The sequence below is a fragment of the Terrapene carolina genome, unplaced genomic scaffold (genome assembly GCF_002925995.2).
Source record: "Terrapene carolina triunguis isolate 2854851 unplaced genomic scaffold, T_m_triunguis-2.0 Scaffold69, whole genome shotgun sequence".
Classification (NCBI taxonomy): domain Eukaryota; kingdom Metazoa; phylum Chordata; order Testudines; family Emydidae; genus Terrapene; species Terrapene triunguis.
In genome coordinates this window covers 43914784-43935036 of record NW_020664420.1, presented here as the reverse complement: position 1 = coordinate 43935036, position 20253 = coordinate 43914784, and the positions used below count along the sequence as shown (strand labels likewise).

At 41.8% G+C, this 20253-nt stretch overlaps 1 protein-coding gene across 2 annotated transcripts in view; it reads right to left on the bottom strand.

The window, feature by feature from the left end:
• Positions 1-683: 683 nt before the first annotated feature.
• ATG10 (autophagy related 10) overlaps positions 684-20253 on the bottom strand; it is a 123333-nt gene continuing 103763 nt past the window's right edge. For both annotated transcript variants that reach the window (XM_024216761.2, XM_029910956.1), the window contains exons 6-8: positions 2371-2468; positions 1955-2074; positions 684-1541 (exon numbers count right to left, since the gene is read on the bottom strand). In XM_024216761.2, coding sequence (XP_024072529.1) covers positions 1963-2074; positions 2371-2468 — 210 coding nt within the window. In that variant the 3' untranslated portion in view covers positions 684-1541; positions 1955-1962. The remainder of the gene's footprint in view (positions 1542-1954; positions 2075-2370; positions 2469-20253) is intronic.

The following is a 20253-nucleotide window of genomic DNA, read 5'->3' as shown; positions in this document are numbered from 1 at the left end:
GGGCTTCTAAATACAGATTTAAAATCGTATTATTTTCCTGTTGTTTGTTTCTCCTCGTGTATAAAGAGAAATAATTCTTCTTTCAATGTGTGAAATAGGATACAGATATTGTTTACAATAAAACATACATAACCAAATGTTTTGAAAAGAAGGCAATCTGACTGCTGTCATGAAAAGTCATCAAAGAACTACATTTTACAAGTCATGGAGGGAACAAAGATATCACAGATCATTAGAATCCAGTATAGGATAAATAATGTGTTTTTAGTATCATTTACTATGAATTCCAAATGGCCTGGCAAAAGAATTTCACTTTGTCAATAGCATTTTAAGGATTGTATTATGTTTCGCATCACAAACACACATATTGCAACTAAGTTAATAACATGAAGATAATAAAACTTTCGAGAACACAGATTTTTAAATCCCATAAATTTTACATTTGCAGTTTTGATCCAACATATTCTAATATTTGACTCCCCGTGTAAGTGTCATCTTCACTGAACACATAAAGGCAAAATCTGTAATTCTTATCTACTGAGCAACTGTACAAAATAAATTCAGAACACTCGGAACAAAACGTGATTCAGAAGGAATCAAAAACTGACTGTCATACTAAAGTTATTTCTAGCCTGTTTTTTGCTGATCTTGGGGCCCTATTATACAATCTCTAATTGATATGAGTGGGAGTTTAGCTTGAGTTAGGACTGCAGGATCAGGCCTTTACTCATGAATAACTACTAGCTCAACCAGAAATGCTAATTTACTACAACAGTACCTTCCCTTGGAGACAAAATCCTTTAGAAGTAGTGAAGAAAGAAGAAGCAGCATGCTCACATGATTGTACCGAGGCACCCTGAATTGTAGAATTGTAGAATTTTAACCAATACATAGACTATTAGTACTATTCATCTATAATTCTGACCCATTTGTTCAATTAAGCAATACATATACAATACATTCTCCAATACACCCTGAGGTATCTGACGATCAGAGTTTTGGCAATTAAGTGTCGCTATCCTCTCCAGGTTACATACTAACCCTAAATTGGAATCAAGCCCATGTTCACATATATAACTGCATCATTGTGGATGTCTGCAGACTGATAGCATACTTCTCTAGATACACAGTGGTGCTGTCTGATATCTTTCAGAGTAGAATTAAATCCATTGTTTCAATCCCATGCCAGAAAATTCAGCCTTTTATAGGTGTTCTGATATAGTCTCAGTAAAGACCAAACCCAAGGAAAAAAGGAGGGAGAATCTGAGGTAGGAAATGAGTAAGTGAATCGTAAAGAGTCAGTGCTGTCACATGGAATGGAGCTTGTGTCCGGGTGGAACATGAGGCGTCACTAATTGCAGCCAGCTCTTAGGTGTTCAGCTGTCATCAGGCATGTTGCTGCCAGGGGGAAAAGCCCCAAATGGCAAGCCTTACTGAGCTGTGCTGACTGGCAGGGAACTGGGTAGTTTGTGTCAGATCCGTTGCAGACATGGCTGCAGTAGCTTTACAATTCACAAATACCTCTGCTTCAACTTGGGGCCCTGAAGTGGAGACATTGAACAAGAAATTAGAAGCAGTGGAGGAGGCAAAATAAAAATCACTGCAGTGCAAGTACATTAGATCACACCATTAAATGCGCGCTGGAGGAGTTAAGCCAAGAAGCTCTGATATTGCTGAGACAGCAGTCCCAATACACAGAGCATCAACACCGTGGCTTTCAATGGAGATCCTTCCTGGCTATTAAGAAGGGTGTTGGCAGAGTGCCAGAAGGACCTCAGCTCAGCTCTCCAGTGAAAAGCAAAATGGCAATGAAACAGGGAGTGACTGGGTGTAAATTGTCAGATGGAAAATCCTCAGCACTCCTGAACTGAAGGCTCAGAAGTAAAAGCTGAAATGCTTGCAAACTAGAATCTGATTTTATATAAGACTAAAAAATATGCCATTCCCCTCTTACCTTTTGATTTAATCCGTTTTTGTATTCTGTTCAGACACTAGTTTTGCATAACTCAGAGGTAGCTTTAGCCCCACAACTGGGCCTACAATACTCAGCCATGATGTAATGTAGTTTATATTCCTAAAAAACAAAGAAAACATGCATGTATTATAAAAATCTTTACTGACGTTCAGATTTATGCCTGAAAGTCACCTTATACCAGACAACTTTCTTTAAAATGAAGTTACTAATGCGCTTTACACACTTTGAGTCTATTTTAACTTACTGGATTTAAGTGAAAACACAGAGTTTTACTACACACACATGAGGGGGTGACAATTTCTTGACTGTTGTTCTGACCTTGCAAGTGTACACAACTGATTTACATACATTAAACATCTTGCTATCGCCTCACAAACTGCACTGGTGTTCCTCACCTGTTTTCTCTTTGTGAATTAGCCAATACAGGAGCCATGAATTCATTAGTCCGGCAGGGATGAAGGACAAAGAATGGTTGACCAAGTAATGGGTGTTCCTGAAAGAATCCATCAGTTGTTTTTATTATCAAAATGGTTCTAGGAAAAAATACAACATGCTATTTGAACAAAAAAAAATGGGCCAATTCCTCGATAGTGTAATTCAGCAGCTCACTTCAGTGAAGTTACACAAAGGATAATTTGACCCCTGTTGTTTTAGTAACACTAAAGGCATTTAAGCAATCAATATTCAAGTGTACAGTTTCTAATTCTGAAATAGAAATAAGTGTACCATGTAGGTTATGCTCTCATTTTAATTATGATGCAAAGGTTTTCAAAGCAGCTCAGGTTACTTGTAACAGCAGTGAGGAAGTTAACAGCTGAAAGCAAGTGGGCAAAGTTGCCATTTAAAAGCATGTTCTGACAGAATGTAATGCATACCCCGGCTGAGGAGCCTTCACTGAACAGCTCCTTGACAATCAGGCCAGCTCTACACTACAAACTTATGTCGATATAACTACATCACTCAGGGGCCTGAAAAATCCACACCCCTGAGCAACCTAGTAATACAAACTTAATCCCCGGTGTAGACAGCGCTTCTCCATCAACATAGCTACTGCCTCTCGTGAAGGTGGATTGACTATCCTGACAGGAGACTCTTTCCTGTCAGCATAGTAGCATCTTCACTAAAGTGCTACAACAGCGCGGCTGTGCTGCTGTATGTGTAGACAAGCCCTCTGATCATGATCCTTGGGTCTTGCCAAGTTAAAACTATCTTTGCCCTTCATCTGGGGATCAGATTGGGAATGGGGGTCTCAGGGCTATTTTAACTTCCTCGAACTGGTAATGGCCCTGAGCTCTAGTCCACATGAACAGAGGTTATCTTCCAGTCCATACAAACAGAGAACTGCAGTTTTCTTCACAAAGAACACAGTCTATTAACAAACCAAAAACATGTTTAGTTAATGCTGCAGCAGGACATACCTCATCTACCCCAAGTATTAAAAGCATAGAATCATAGAAGATTAGGGTTGGAAGAGACCTCAGGAGGTCATCTAGTCCAATCCCCTGCTCAAAGCAGGACCAGGATCAACTAAATCATCCCAGCCAGGGCTTTGTCAAGCTGGGCCTTAAAAACCTCTAAAGATGGAGATTCCACCACCTCCCTAGGTAACCCATTCCAGTGCTTCACCACCCTCCTAGTGAAATAGTGTTTCCTAATATCCAACCAAGACCTCCCCCACAGCAACTTGAGACCATTGCTTCTTGTTCTGTCATCTGCCACCACTGAGAACAGCCTAGCTCCATCCTCTTTAGATCCCCCTTCAGGTAGTTGAAGGCTGCTATCAAATACCGCCTCATGAAGTAAGAAGTTAAGGGAAAGGCTTTGTGCATTCCTTTTCACCTTGATATCATTTACAACACTGTTGATTAACAGTCCAATGCTTCATAAGGCTTTCTCATTCATCACAAAAGCAATACACGCCACGACTCACTCAAACTTGCACTCTAATGCAAAACTTTAACAATGACCTAATCTGTAATTATATCAACAGATTAGCACCTCTGCTTTAACACTGCTAAGGTACCACTGCACCAAAATAAACAGAATCCTACTTCATCTCCGCACTCAGCAAGGGGCATAAGCATCTAGTATGCCACAGCTAGGAGCAATCTGAAAATGATTCCAGAAAAGTAAAATATCAAAATAGGAAAACTCAAAACAGGAACAGGTACCCTGTTCTCTATCTCTCTATCTATTTTTACACAATATCCGTACTTAGTTTAGATAGGGCCAAGAAGCTCACACTGGAACTCAGTGGGGTGAAGAACAGGGGATGTGAGCATGTATATAAAGCCAGCATAAAGTTCACCTTTGCACTCTCCTAGTCCAAACTTGGCTCTGTGCAGAGCTTGAAACTGTAGTTGGGGATTGAAATATAATCTCTGGAACACTTGGCAATGCATTGGGTTGTGTAGGTGGGTACACTTCCAGTACAAGTTCTTTGATAGACTGTACGTTCCTATGCTGCTGGCTTCATTTTCACAACATCCCTGCCACCCATGCTGTTAGCTGATGCTCTTGAATCAGTCAGAACTCTAAAGAGTGCGAAAGGGCAAGTTCTTTGACGCCAGAACCAACGCAATGTTAAACCCATGAGACAAATGCTGGATGGATGCTGGACTCCCTGTAATACACTGTCCCGATCACATCATTCCAATCAGGGTTGCAGATGCTGCTAAAAATACTGAGATCTGTGACAGACTGAAGAGTCAGCACAGCATCTATATCCAGGCAATAAACTACCCCACAGTTCTATGTGGAGAAGAGCTGCTGCCTATTGCCCCTACTCCTCATCACACACCTCAGATGATGAATTATTTCCTTGAGAAACAGGGCTTGACACTGTAGCTGGTGACGGAGGCACCCTTGCCGCAGGCCCTTAAATGCACTGTGTACCGGCAACAGGGGAAAGTGGCAGTACAGAAGCCACAATACTGATTTTACACTACTTGGGGAGGCCCCTACTCCATGCGGCTGGATACACTAGCTCTGGGGCCAGATTTCAGCAGTGGTTTGGCTGTATTTTATTGAAAGATCTAGGTCTTTGCCTACACTCACCAGCAAAATGTTCATAGACTTAGTCTCCCTGCAGTGTAATGAAAAACTCACATTTCCTCCATTCCCCAGCCTATATCAGGGGCAAATCCTGGCCCCACTGAAATCAGGGGATGTTCTTCCATTGACTTTATTGAGATCAGGATTTGCCCCACAGCATTTAAAATATTTGAATAATACCTGGGGGCCCTCTGACAGTGGCAGGACACTTAGTTCTAGCGCTAAAAACATGCACATGGGGATAGCCAGCATTTTCTTCTAATATAATATTCAGAGGCTGAAAATATTTTCAGACCTCTTTGTTTTACCTCTTCAGTGCAAACAGTTAATTCATGCAAGACTGCTACCATCTGCTGTCAGTAATAGTGAACTGATGCTGTTCTGCACTGAGAAACAAGTGCCTGTGTGAATTAAGTATCTTTGCCATTCAGCTGCTAGTCTGAATCAGTCTGTCTCTAAAAGACAGAGTTCAGGGAAGTGGTATTCCTTGGAGGTATTAAAAAGATATTTAATACTATTTACATACTATTAAAGCCCTCCCCCACCAAAAACAAAAATTGCACAGCAAATAAGCAATTAGTCCCAGCAACCTTAAATATAATGAATAGTGCAAAGAGATATGTTCACCCCCCAAATTAACAAAGGTGATTCATCTAGTTCTTGATTTTACTTGCTTGTGCAGGGCACAAAAATAATTTCACTATCTGAATATTCACATTTTCTCCTCAGTGTCTTGTAGTCCATATTTGGCCTGATCCTGCACTGAGCTGGGCAAAACACTCTTAGGTGAGTCAGGAATGCAGGCCTATTGTTCTATGTAACATATTAATTCATTGTTCTACATCTTTCCTCTTCAAGTACCTCCTTGCTTTGTAACTTAATGATGCCTGGAGCTTGAAATATTTCCTAGACACCTTTGAGCCAGATGTACATATGAAAGAGCTGGGTGCATCTTCACTATGCGGGAGGAACGTTCCTGTCCCACCCGGCTGGTAAGACTGTAGCTGGGATTTTTACAAGCCTACTATTGTCCTTCCTTAGTCCCTCCAACTTTCATATCAGGCTCTACATCATGGGTGTCTGATAACTGTCATCATTCTATCTGCTGGAATGGAATACAGCACTTTACCTCTTCTTCCTGTCCTGGCTGCTGGGAAACAAGAGTGCCAAAATAAAAGCAAGTGGGTTTTTACAATACTCATAGCTGCTCTTCCCTCTTGTTGATCATTGAGATTTTAATTGAATATCTTTGTATTTTTCCATAGGTGGGTTTAATCATATATTATTTTTAATATTCTCTTTCTGGAATGCAAGCAGCTTGCCACTTCGTTACTGCAAAGGCCATCACTGCTGGGAATGAGGATGGTTTCTGCAACACTCCCTTCCATTGGCTTCCTGACTGCTGTGAGGGAGCCAGTGAAGTTTAGTCTGTTACTCTATCCCACCTCCCACTCTATTTCTTGGGTCCTTCTCCCTGTCAGTAACTCCACAGCTTGCCTCTGTCACGTTCTCAAGCAGAAGCAGTACCATGAGCATGACATGATTCTTGAAAGTATCATTGCTGTGCACAAGATTCTGAATAGCAGCAGTGAAGCTGACCAGTTTTGTTAATTTCATGCTGCTGATGTTTGGCAAAGCTTTGAACAGATGCACACTGAAAAAAGACAGTGTCGCTTTGGTCCATATTTAGAAGGTTGTCGTCACAAGCTAATCACTGTGAATTATTTGTTCAGCTCTAATCCAGGAAATTGGAGTACATTACAGCTGTTTACTTTAAAGACCTCCTTTACCAGCAAAAGTAGGAGGGAATCCCATCAAGCAAATAGCTGTGTCTAAAGTTGGAAATTTAAATGTATTCACTATTGTGCAAGGATGTACTCAGCCCTAAATAAGAGACATGAAATAACATGAATCTGTACTGCTTGGAAGTGTTCAAAACCTGAAGGTCAAGGATATGTGCCATATAGAATGTACTGCATGTTTTGATGTGAAAGTCACAGAAGACCAGGAAATCACAACACCTCATTAGCCAAGGTCCACCAAGCACCATACCACAAAAACCTCCAGAAAGGTCAGGCAGAGGCAAGGGAAAAGGCTGCTGAGGGCTCAGTTAGAGAAAGTGGGAAGTCTGTCTAAAACCTGAATTCCAAGTCCTGTACACAATCATGTCCCCATTCTTGTGTTAACCAGCTGTTATCATGCTTAATGTAAATTCAAGGTTAAATCACTGAATCTGCACCTCTGAGAAGGAAGTGATGGACAGTTGCCAATACATATGTAAGCAGTATCACAGGAATGAATGGCACCTGTGGAACTCCTTGCCAGAGGATATTGTGAAGGCCAAGACTATAACGGGGTTCAAAAAAGAACTAGATATATTCATGGAGGATAGGTCCATCAATGGCTATTAGCCAGGATGGACAGGGATGGTGTCACTAGCCTCTGTTTGCCAGAAGCTGGGAATGGACGACGGGATGGATCACTTGATTACCTGTTCTGTTCATTCCCCTGGGGCACCTGGTATTGGCCACTGTTGGAAGACCGGACACTGGGCTAGATGGACCTTTGGTCTGATCCAGTATGGCCATTCTTATGTTTTTATGGCATGAGAGAGAGCGAGCCTTTTATTGCCAGATCACCAGTTCAAATCCGCCCCAGGTTGGTAGGAGCTGAAAGTGATCATTGTACGATGATCTTTATGGCCTTTATGAAATTAACTGCCAGGTTTTATATAATCAAAACTGGCATTATTTAGTGCCTTTGTTGATAATTATAGCAGAGAAGCCAATGACTGAATCAGCCATGGAGAATGAATGACCCTAGACGTGGTCCCTCCAGGTCAGTGTTGAAGCACATTGGCAGGGCAGCGTAGGAATCTTGCACTACTGCTGTCTGTGGTGCACCCATTACTCCTGGGGGAATTCTGTGCTACTGCGCGTGCACATATTTAATGAACCCCGCAGATTTCTAATTCTTCGCACAGAAAAAAGCTTCTGCCAAAATGTTGCTGCAGTTCTGCCTTTTGCCCACCAGAGGGCGCTGTGGCGATAGAACAAAGTTGCAGCTCCCCGCAGCAAGGGAAAGAGCTGCCTTCGCAGCGCTTGTCAAGCCAGGTCAGGAGACAGGGGCTGTGGGGTGCAGGGAGGGGCAAGTCAGACAGGGATTCATAAGGGCTAGTGGGGGAGGACAGACTGGGGCGGGGGTTGAATGGGAGTGGAGGCACAGGGCTACAGGGGGAGGGAGGTGCAGAGATACATGGGGACAGAAGCAGATGTACCTGACTGAATGGAAGAGGCTAGGGGTCAGTCAGGGTCTGCATGGGGGAAGCTCCCTAACAATCCCTCCCTGCCTCCCCCCCAAAAAACCTGTTCCATACTTTTCCCATCCATACCCAACAGCCCTCCAAGTTCACACCCAGGCTCCTTCCCAGCAATTTACTTCCCTCTCTCTCAGCTCCTCCATTACCCCTGACTCCCCCAAGCCTTTGCACTGCTTCTGAGGGGGAGAAATACGGTTCTGTATTGTAGTTTAAATGAATTATTACTCAGAGTTCTGTATTTATATGCCTAGTAAGGAATCTACTGTCAAAAAATTTTCCTGAATCTTTTTTGTTGTCTGTATTGTTACAGACATACTTGCTGACAGGTATTTTGAAATAAATGACCAAAAATAATTGAAACTGGTGTGATTATATTGTGTTATTTTGACAATTAAAATATGCAGAATTTTGCAGAATTTTAAAATATTGTGCGCAGAATTTTTGACTTTTGGCGCAGAATTCCACCAGGAGTAACCCATTCTGTGGATTAACAATGGACTTCAGTCTCTAGCACAGTCAATCCAGAATTCTTCAGAAGCACTACAAAAATGTTCTGAGCGAGAGTGAACAAAAGCCCCCTGAGAGTGCATTTCATACATATATTTATCTGCTGCACCTATGTGATAGAATGGTGATATGCCATATGCAGTGAAGTGGATGCTGAACTATATCCTAAGGAAGCAATACTATACATTAACTCAGTAGTTCTCAACCAGGGTACATGTATCCTTGGGGATACGCAGAAGTCTTCTAGATATTTGCCTAGTTTTACAACAGGCTATATGAAAAGCACTAGTGAAGTCAGCACAAACTAAAATTTCATACAGACAATGACTTGATTATACTGCTCTATATCCTATATCAGCATTTTTCAACCTGGAAGGGAAGGGGTCACGAGTTATTTTATAATTGTATGGTAAAAATGAGAGAGCACTTTTTCACTAATAGTGTGCTGTGACACTTTTTTGTATTTTATGTCTGATTTTGTAAACTAGTAGTTTTTAAGTGAGGTGCAACTTGGAGTACACAAGACAAACCAGCCTCCTGAAAGAGGTACAGTAGTTTGGAAAGGTTAAGAACCACTGCTTTAGCTGGTCAGAGCTGTGTATTAGCCAGAAGAAAAACATGAGTCACATTGGGATTTTCAAGCACAAACCTAATTTCAATGGGAAGGGGGGAATCTACTTATTTTTAGCTAGAAATTAATCTTGTTGCAATGTAACTCATGTAGTGGTAAATTTGCAGAATAATGTGCAGGAGGTACAAATCGATTCCCACAATTGCTATCTGCAGTTGTACAGAATGGAATCTTACATTTATGGGTTGCACACAACTCTTCTGGACAGTAATGGAATGCCAGGCAGTGAGTCAGTTTATTTGAAATCTGCTGCATTATTTTCCTCTATATAACCCCACACAGACTCATAATACAATCTGTTCAGTGGCATAAGTTGGAATCCATCATATCTGCATATCTCTTCTGAGTCTTGCCCAACTTTCATGGGAAATTGAATTTTTGCAAGCAGCAGCTCCTGTGGATTTTTCAGCTCAAACTGTTGTTTAATTCACCTTCTGTGGAAAGACCTCTTTATTAGGTGACATCAAGAAAGATTTTTAAGGATGGTCCAAACCCATTTTTGCAGCTGTTACCTCAGCTTCTGGCATGGAACATGCAGAGAAGGCTGATGAGCAAAAGATGTGACAGAGGAGAAGAGGGTTTTTTTGGTATGGTATTTGAAACTAAACTCAGTTTTTCTTAGTTACAGCAAAAAGAAAATGCAAACCATAAGCTACTTGAGTAGGGCTGGCCCTAGATCAAATGGCGCCCAGGCAAAGAACGTCTTCGGCATGTGCTGCTTCCCCCCCAGTTTGTTGAACTTTTTAATACCTTATTTTTTATTGCGTTTGTAGCCCATTTCATGACTTTTATGCATGAGTATCCAAAGACTGGCCAATGGCATTTTCAAATGATAAAATAGCAAGCGATGTCAGTCTCTCGGCAACCATTGTCAATCGAAGATATGTTTTAATGAGCTGCGTTTACCACTCGTGACTGTGACCGGGAGTGTAAGCAGAATCCTCAAAGCTATCCACACATTAGGAAAAGTGTCCTTCAGCTCTGCATCATGACTGAATTGGAGAACTTGAAGTGGAGAGTACTTCCCATGTGGCAAAATGTGACGGATGTTGTCCAATTTGACATAGATGTCTTGATCATTGATGTTTGAACATTCCCCATGTGTTAGCGTCCGGTGACAGTCCCTGCAATTGTTCAAGAGTGTTTTCCTGTCTGCTGGCAGCTTACTAAGGTCGTACAAAAAACCCAGATCTTTTTGTGGTGCTTCATTTGTCCAAACCTTTCGTCCATGGAGGTTAATGAGGTTAATGAAAAATGAATCCACATATGGAATATCAAAACATTTTACTTCAAACATTCTATTTTTTCTTTGTCACTAACAACAAAAACAGCACCCTGCCCCCCCTTCCCCTCCCCGCCAAGCCAGCATCCCAGGTGGTCGCTTGGGTCCCCTGCCCCTAAATCCTACCCTGTACTTGAGGTGCTCAAATACCACAGTTAATGACCACCTTTTTTCTTCAATGTGTGCAAGAGCAGCACTCTGGGAAGGGTGTCAGTCAGGGCTTTATTTGCTCTCTCTTATCACTCCACTGTCAACAGTTACTAATTAAACTAACTTCCATTACAAGGTTGCAAAGAATTAAAATATAAATATAAAACTTTGCTCCTTTTCTATCTTCTGCAGTGTAACAGCCTGCTATGTACTGAAATGCCAGGGATCAATCAGAACAGTGACAAAAATGAGTATTTCCAAAGCACAAGTATAATTAAACGCAAAACTTCCATTGGGTTGGATTATGTCATTTTATCTGGCTGCACATATTGAGATGTAACCTCAGAGCTCGTGCTAGAAATAAGCAGACTAAGCAATTGCTTAGGGTCTCAAGCAGCTCAAGGGGGCCCCCTGTTCACTTTTTCAGACTCTGTATTGGGGCAGTCCCCAAAATATTCCTGCTTAGGGCCCCAGTGGGCTAGCACCACCTCTGTGCAGCCCAAAATAATTTAGGGAATTAACAATAAACATCATTCCAGGCAATGGTTAATTAGCTGTAGGTAGCTAGTCTTGCTCCTGCTCCCCCAGCCAGCAGGTATTTTGTTGTCTGTATATCTCCTGTAACAGAGCCATTTATTTTCTCTGTCATAACTGGAGCATCTCCAATAGTAATGGCTTCTATTTTCTCCAGTGCTACATTAAACTGCCTTAGAACATCCATCATAACATTTATGGCCTCTCCATTTATATCACAGTGAAAGGGATTCGTGTCCAAAACAGCCTCTGCCACATCCAGTTTGCATGATGTTGCTTTGATAAAAATCATTCCTGGAGGGATGTCAAGCCTTTTATAAAGGGTGCTACTACTGAGTGCTGCAGCAGGCACTGTTTGTGCTGGAACATTTTTCCAACACTACCTGCAATCTCAAGTCAGTCTTCTGTCCCACAGAAGAAGGTAGAAATAATAAAACTTTTTTTCCACATAATCTTTTCCATTTGGGGCAATGAAAACAGTGATGCATTAAATTAAGATACACTGCTTCCTCACGTCACATCTGTAAAGAGTTATGGTCATATCATGCCATCAGTTTTAAACAGTACTTGCCAATGAAATCAATGCCCATCTTTAACTCCTACATCTGAAGCTTATGCTTTCACAAGTATTTTATGTTACTAAATTTGTCACTATAATCTTTATTTTTTTTTTTTATAGTTTAAGTTTATGGAATGATCCAATCTCTCTCCCTCCCTCTATCTCTGCTGTACTGGTCAGCCTTACCAATAACAATATTACAGAGCAGATAAACACTTTCCTTCTGTTAGGAAAATGGAACACTTCTCATGTAAAAACAAAATCAGACGTTTCCTTGATCCAGCACACTGCATAAGCCAGTGTGCAATTTTAGGCATGTTGAACTTGAAGTAACTGGGATTACTTGCATGCTTAAAGTTACACACCGGCTTAGGTGCTGTTCTGGTCATGCCCTAAAAGGGAAGTGATTTTTTTTTTTTTATGAACTTGGGGGGTGGGATTTCAAACATTACAATGCAGCCAGAAATATTGAAGTGAAGTCAGCATATTCATTGTGGGTTTACAATGATCGATCACATTCCCTGAGAAGGCAACAGGACAGCAACAGCAGTCACATAAAAAATATTCCAAATTCTCTCTCTCTCTCTCTGCACTTCTGCAGAAAATGTTGCCCTAATAATGGAGTTGCTACAACAGAAACTCTATTACTATGGAATCGCTATATTGCAGAAGCAGCATTTTTATAGAATTGCAATTATATAAGGAACTTGTATCATTCTGATAGAAGTTACAGATCACAGTAATAAAGCCATTATAATACTAATTGTACAGTACTCTGTTTTGCTTACTGATGGAGATTGTAACATGTCTATTAAAGCAGCAATTTCATAAAAATGTTTTAGTAATAGGTTTGGTACTGGCTATGCAGACGTGATAAGAAGAACAAAATGCTTCAGAGTGGGCAAAATGACTGATGGAAGAGGTTTGCTGTAAAGGCAACATACTCCAATGAAGACTAAAAAAGCTCCACCTATCTTATGAGCTGTGGTATATAACACACTGTCTTAGGCCATAGATCCTAGTTGTCCTCCTTTCTATTTACAAAGAGAAGCCCAGCCAATTTAGTGATGTAGTGAGCCCCGGAACCTTGTTTTCAAAAGCAACTCCCATTACCCAAGCCCTCTGAAAAATCAAACAATAGAGTGGAGGAATTACATGTATCTGTCTGTAGTAGTCATTCTTCAATAGCCACTGAAGCACAACTGCTGCTGCCTTGGAAGAGACGCTGCACTCCATCCTCTTAAATAATCAAAATAATATTGCATTGATGCTCAGCAAGGGTGGGATTTTGGAGCGGGAAATCAGATGAAAAATAATGGGAAAATTACAGAGGGAAGCAATCTTTTTCCACTACTGAACACCTGTGCAGGAGTACAGAAAAAGGCAGAGATGTTTTGATTTAAGTCAGATTGTACTCTGAAGAGAAACTACGTTACAGTGGCCCCTTGTTACTCAATAGATCTGTTCTCCATGTGTATTCAGAGTCAGACCATCTGACTTTAGTAACATGTCAGTTTTTACTCCTAATAACCTTGCAGAACCAAGAGAAAGTGAGCTGCATACTATTTCTTCTTCATGCATACTACTTCTTCATGCATCATCAACAGAATTGTAAATTAAATTCCAATTGCAGGAGCAATTAATTACACACCACCAATTCCACTGAAGAGAGTAGGGTTGCATACGTGTGATTAAGACTGATTAAGAAGTCAATAGGGTTGTACAACACACTTGTAACAGTAGATACAGTTTGGTCTATGGAATCTTCATTACCAGTGATGCATGAGAAGGAAAGATCTTTTTAGTTTGACTTTCAGATCCCAGGGTGAGTTTGCAGGACTGGCAATTATAAACATCTTACTTCTGAAGTGAGCACACTTGATTTGGAAATTATTAAGATGGTGAATATTGAACCCCCGAATGACAATTGTCCTGCCACTTTTTCAGAGCAGAGGTGCACTTTAAACTAGAAATGTTAGTGAATGATTATGAAAAATAATGCACCACAAAAAGGGTACCATTTCTTAAAGAGCTCAGTACCCGCATGAAGAACAGATGGATCAAATTAACTCTAGGTATGAACAGGGTGATGCTTGTCTGAAGGAGTAAATATTTCAAACAAGCGGACACACCATCCTCTTCCACAGGAGTCTGCCTCCCATTCATCAAAATGGGTGTCACAAGTGGTAACTTCCCCTCTACCTGGGGGGTGCTCAACCCCTCAACACTGCTCAGACCCCACCTCCACCCCACCCCTTCCCCCGAAAACCCGGCCACTGCTCTGCCTCCACCCCACCTCTTCCCCGTCTCTTTCCACCCCCTCCCCTGAGCATACTGTGTCCCCACTCCTCCTCCTCTCTCTCAGAGCCCACCTGAACGCTGCAAAACAGCTGTTTCGCAGTGGGCGGGAGGGGGAGAGTGATCAGCGGGGCCACTGACAGGGGAGAGGCGCGGGGGGGAGAGCCTGGAGCTTGGCTGCGGATGGGTGCTGAGCACTTGCTAATTTTTCTCCTCGGGTACTCCAGCCCTGGAGCACCCACGGATTCGGCGTCTATGGCGGGTGTAACATCTTAGGGTATGTCTACACTGCAATAAAACACCTGTAGCTGGCCTGAATCAGCTGACTCAGGCTTGTGGGGCTCAGGCTGCAGGCTATCAAATTTTAGTATAGATGCTTGTGGTTGGCTGGGGCCTGGGCTCTGAGTCCTCTTTCTGCCTAGACAAGGATCAGTGCTTGATACTCTTAACCTCCAGCCTAGGTTACAGTAATTTATTGTACCTGTTGATGAAGGTGGAAACAATACAAAAACTCCAGCTTGTGCAGAATGTAGCAGCCCATCTTCTCAGTGTAATGGCATGTCATGAGTACATGACCCGGGTGCTCCACACCCTCAACTGGCTGCTAATTCACTTCCCTGGTCAATCTTGGGCTTGTTATTCAAAGCCATTAAAATGTCAGGACCCAGCTACATCAGCCAACCATATCTCCATCCATGACATCTGTTTTGTTCTTCACAGTGCCTAACACAATGCATCACAATTCCTGATTGAGTCTTCTAGGAGCTATTGCAATACTAATAACCATATTGAGTGAGAGGGAAGAATGGTATCTTTTAATTGCCAACCCCACTTCTGTAGTACATTAGTATTTCCATAGAAGATCCAGAGAAAATCAAACCAGCCCAGCCTTGTGAAGCTTGATCTGATGAGCTCACAGCAATAAGTGCTGTGGCTGCAAAATTAGGTTTAAAAGGCTAAAGCATTTTTTCATTGTAGAAATAAAACACATCTCAGAAGTTTGTAATTCAGTTGTAAAAGTTTTCAAGAAGGATTTATAGTGGGAAAACTGGTATGCAATTATATTGTCACAATTGGCACCTCAGTCATTCTTTCAAGAAAATAAACAGATGACTCGTTGCATACTTGCCAAAATAAGATTAATTTAGTTGTCAACATTTTAGTAATCTTGCATGAAGTCTTAATTAATTACTATTTAAAATCTGTTCTGAAGTTAAGAGATTCATCTAATGTGTAAAACTTGAAGATTCAACAAGCTGTGGAAGTATGGATTAGATGAGATGTGAGCCAGATTTACTACCCTGATTAAGTAACGAGGAGTTAGGGGGGAAAAACTGATTTTTAAAATCTCTCCCACCAGCATCTGACAAATATGTCTTTAAAAAAAGGTTCATTTTATAATCCTAGGAAATCTTGGAATCTGATCAAACTAAGGTTGAACAAAGGGATCTCAGGAAAGGAGATGACAAGCACACTTCTCACAAGATTTATAAACCAGAAGTATTACAACCAGCAAAAGAAGAATGGTGTGCATTCCTATCTAAATTTTGCAGTTTATAAAGAAGGCGAAGAGACCATTTGATATAACAGAGTAGAAGCACAAATGAGTATCATAACCCGGTGAAGCAAAATCTTTGCTGCAGTGATCAGTAACAGGATGACCCATTTATCTCTGTCAAATACATATAGCACTGAAGTATCAATAAAAGTATGACTGAACCTTCATGTATGCAGTGTGGTAGCTGCTCTCAAACGAACACAGAAAAAATAACAGACAAAAAACACCGTATCACTCTGTATCTAACCTTCCAGTCCTCGTCCTCAAAGGAAACCTGCACAACACCTTCAAACAACAAGCCTGAGAGCTTAAATTCATACCATGGCTAGGCATTAAAAATCATGGACTGGAGACACTGACACTGAAGTTAGACACTGGCACTAACCGTTCCTCCCTTCCTTTTCTCCCCCTATGACTGAAGAAGTGTTAACAGGCAACTTCACCTTGAACGGTCCCTTGAAATATGTGTTAACTATTTATGCTAAACAATCTGTTCCACGCTGTATTTAGCTACGACACCCTGGTTATGTCTACACTGCAGTTAGACACACACAGCTGACCCGTGCCAGCTCACTCAGGCTAAGAAGCTGTTTAATTGTGATGTAGATGTTTGGGCTCTGGCTGCAGCCTGAGCTCTGGGACCCTTCACCTTGCAGGATCCTAGCGTCTGGCCTCCAGCCTGAACCCAAACATCTGCACTGCAATTAAACAATCCCTCAGCATGAGCCTTTTAGCCCAAGTCAGCTGGCACAGGCCAGCTGCGGGTGTCTAATATCAGTGTAGACATACCCACTGACATTTCCCAGACCTGAAAAAATGCTCTGTAAGCTTGAAAGCTTGTCTCTCTCACCAACAGAGGTTGGTCTATGCTGAGTTTGCCTAGAAAAAAATTCCCCCATCCTTTCATCATGTCTAGTACTGTCTGACTGGCTATGTGCATTACAGAGCTGCATTCTCTTTCTCCTTCTAAAGCATCATGAATTGGCTACTACTGGAACTAGCACTTGCTGGACCAATGGTCTGAGGTGGTTTGGCAAATCTTATGTTCCTATGTAGAGAAAGAGGACTGTTGATATTATTCATGGTAGCTCTTTTTTGTTTGTTTGTTTGTTTGATAAATCAAATTTAAGAGATGATGTTTTCTCTTATTAGAATCTCTGTGAAAGCTACCTCTTATAGTAAACTTTCCAAACTCAAGTAAAATAGGTGATGAAAAGTTCTAGAAAATTTCAGAGAACAACCCATCATCTGGATGGCTGTAGTCTGTCAATTGAAATCTTTTTCTGGAGAGGAGACATTTAGGAGAGAACAGTTCTTTCCAGTTATTACAGAAACTGAATCTCCGTGGAAAGAAATCTACAGTGAGCACTGATACCTAAATGGCCAGTAATGAAAATACCACTGCCAGAATGAAAATTAACAGTGGACCTTTCATCAGCTGTGGCAGTGCATCTCAACATTTTCACGCTAGTGACCCCCTTATTTGAAGTTTTAAAAAAAAATTTTTTTTGACCACCCCTTACTTTTATTGTAATTGTATCAGTGGTAACAATAAGCCTATATAACTTGTGTGTGCTTTGAGAGGTTGACAGAGAATACTTGACCTTGAAAAGTAAGGGTGTGCAGGGAGTGAAGGAAAGAGATTTCCTTAGCATTAGACTGCAATACAATTTTCAACACCACGAAACCCCCTCCCTGATTGCTTTTTGTGCCCCTTCCCTCTGGGGGATTGTGACCCATTGCCTGTAGCTCAGCGTTTCTCAACCATTCTCACTTCCCTCAGATTGTGCTAGCAAGTTCTCTCAACTTTTTCATAGGAATACATATATGCTGTAAGTGAGGATGAATGGTCTCCATTCACTTCCGGGATTGCAGGTCCCCTGAGGGAACGGACGCAGCAACGCAAGCCATCTGCAACCTGTACAGTGCTGGAGAGACAAGAGGAGGGTGGCGGAGCCACCCAGTTTTGCCCATAAAGTGAGCAAGCCCAGACCAGGAAAGGGATGTGTTGATTTAGCATCACAGGTGGAGTTCCTGTGGAGCCCTAACCAATAGTTAAAATTGCCTTCCATAGGACAAACACCATATCCAGTGCAGCTATATCCCCAGGGGTGAATAGATGGGACAACACCCCAGGCACTGGCAGGTGGGAATCTGGCCCAAATTATATATATAGCTGGAAGGTGTCATTTGTAGATATGTTGTTTCCAGACACTTTTTATTATTATATATTATTAATATAGTAATGCCGGTGTGCATGGAGATTTACAGACATGTAAGGAAAGGTTCATGCCCTGAGGAGTTTATACTCTCAGATAGGCATCACAATGACTGCAGTGGGTAAGGAAGGGGAGCTCTCTTCTGCTTTATCTGGGGATTCAAAAGCAACTTTCCTATAGTATGAGACAGCAATCAATACAATTAAGTTGTAATTCATTCAGTTCATTTTGTATCTGTGTGGAAAGCAGTGTTCAACCTCCATCTTATAGTTCTAATCAATTCAAGTAACAATACAGCTATGACTTGAACCTCCATTCTGAAACTAAGCTACAGAAATCTGCAAGGAACCCTCCACCCCTTTCCTTATCTTTAAAGCATCACTCAATCAAGTATGTGTACGTTGTATTTTTTAATATTTATGCAGTTTTCTGAAGAATGAGTACCTGCTCCCACTGATGTCAAAGGGACTTTTCCAGGGCCGGCTCCAGGCACCAGCCGAGCAAGCTCGTGCTAGGGGCGGCAGATTCTATGGGGCAGCATTCCGCCCAATCCTAGGGCGGCACGGCCGCTTTTTGGGGATTTTGTTTGTTTGTTTGCCGATCCGGCCGCCCTGTAGGGGGCGGCGGCGCGGAGGAGGGGAGCGCCCTGCTGGGAGCGGGCTGCGCACTCCGTCTGCCCCAGCCGGTGCCAGGTCTGTAGCAAGCCCGGCAGGGCAGCCCGCGTCCTTCCCTCCCCGCCGACCGGAGCGGAGCCCTCCCGGCAGGCGGCGTGACGGTTGGGGCCGCGTGGCAAGTGCCCTGCTGAAGCCCTGGCCGCCCCCCTTCTCTCTCTTCCCCCGCTCCCTCCCCCTCCACTAGCCGGGGCACATCTGCAGCGCAGGGAGTCCCCCTGCACCCTGGCTCCAGCCGCGCCGCAGGTTTTTTTTCCGTTTTTTTTTTTTTTTTTTTGCTTGTAGCGGCAAAAAAGCCAGAGCCGGCCCTGCTTTTCCCATTAACTTCAAAGGGAGTAGTATCCATACCACAAACTGCTCTGTAAATGCTAAAACCTTATCATCATTAGACGAAAGCATCACTAAATGGAAAACTATGCAGTAGTGTTTATTCTAAAAATCAAAAGTACTTGCTAGCTTCAAGAATATTATGAGTGGATTGTATGGAGTAAATAAAACCTTTACGTTCAATAGATCACAGAAAATTTTAGCTTGAAATAAATATTCAGCTAAACTGCCCTTTCTTAGGCTTTATTTTCTGTAACGACTTTCCAATCTCTGATGGTAAGACTGATATCTCCCTTCTCTCAGGAAGTAGTAATTCAAATAATTTCCCAAAAATATTAGCAGGGGACCCATAGCAACTGTTGATATGACTCAAAATGATTTAAAAGGCGATCTTAGCAGCCTTCTGTTAAGATACATTGTATGTAGCCTCCCCCACTTAGCAGAATCCCACAATATGGTAAGAAAGATTTGTATGTCTAAAAATAGCTACCTACACACATTTTTCAAGATGCCTGAGCCATAATGTTTTAAATCTTCCCAACTACAGTTTCAACTAGATGTGCTTCTACAACACTATCAGTGTTCTGTTAAAAAGAGTTTAGAATCTTTTTCCTTTTTAAAAAAAATCACACCATTAACATCCCTGACACTTTAGAAATAATGTTTATTGATTTTTGTGTTAACACTGCCATAAATTAAATGATGTAATGGACAGAATTATTGTACTATAAAGAACCTGTCTTTCAGATTCTTAACTACATATTGAAAAAGAGCAGATTGTGGATTAATGTAAAAATAGGCCAGTTCTGTGCTGCTATTTGGGAGACGGGTGTGGATAGAGACTTTTATATGTGACAGAATGAACATATAACTGGGTGGTTACCACAGCCACGTGCTAGGTACCAAGTTACAACCCTTACCTACCAGGACATCACAACCCTTCTAATATCAGTGCAAAGAAATACTACTAAACAGAGTAAGTTCCCTAATTATTATTATTATTACTTATTCTTATTCTTATTATTGGAATAACAGCAGCATCCAGGTGTCTCAACCAAGATTGGGACTCAATTGCATTTGGTGCTGCAACAACACGAGGAAGAAGATAGTCCCTGCCCCAAAGAGCTTACAATCAAAATAAATCTAACTTTTGTCTTCCTTGTACTACC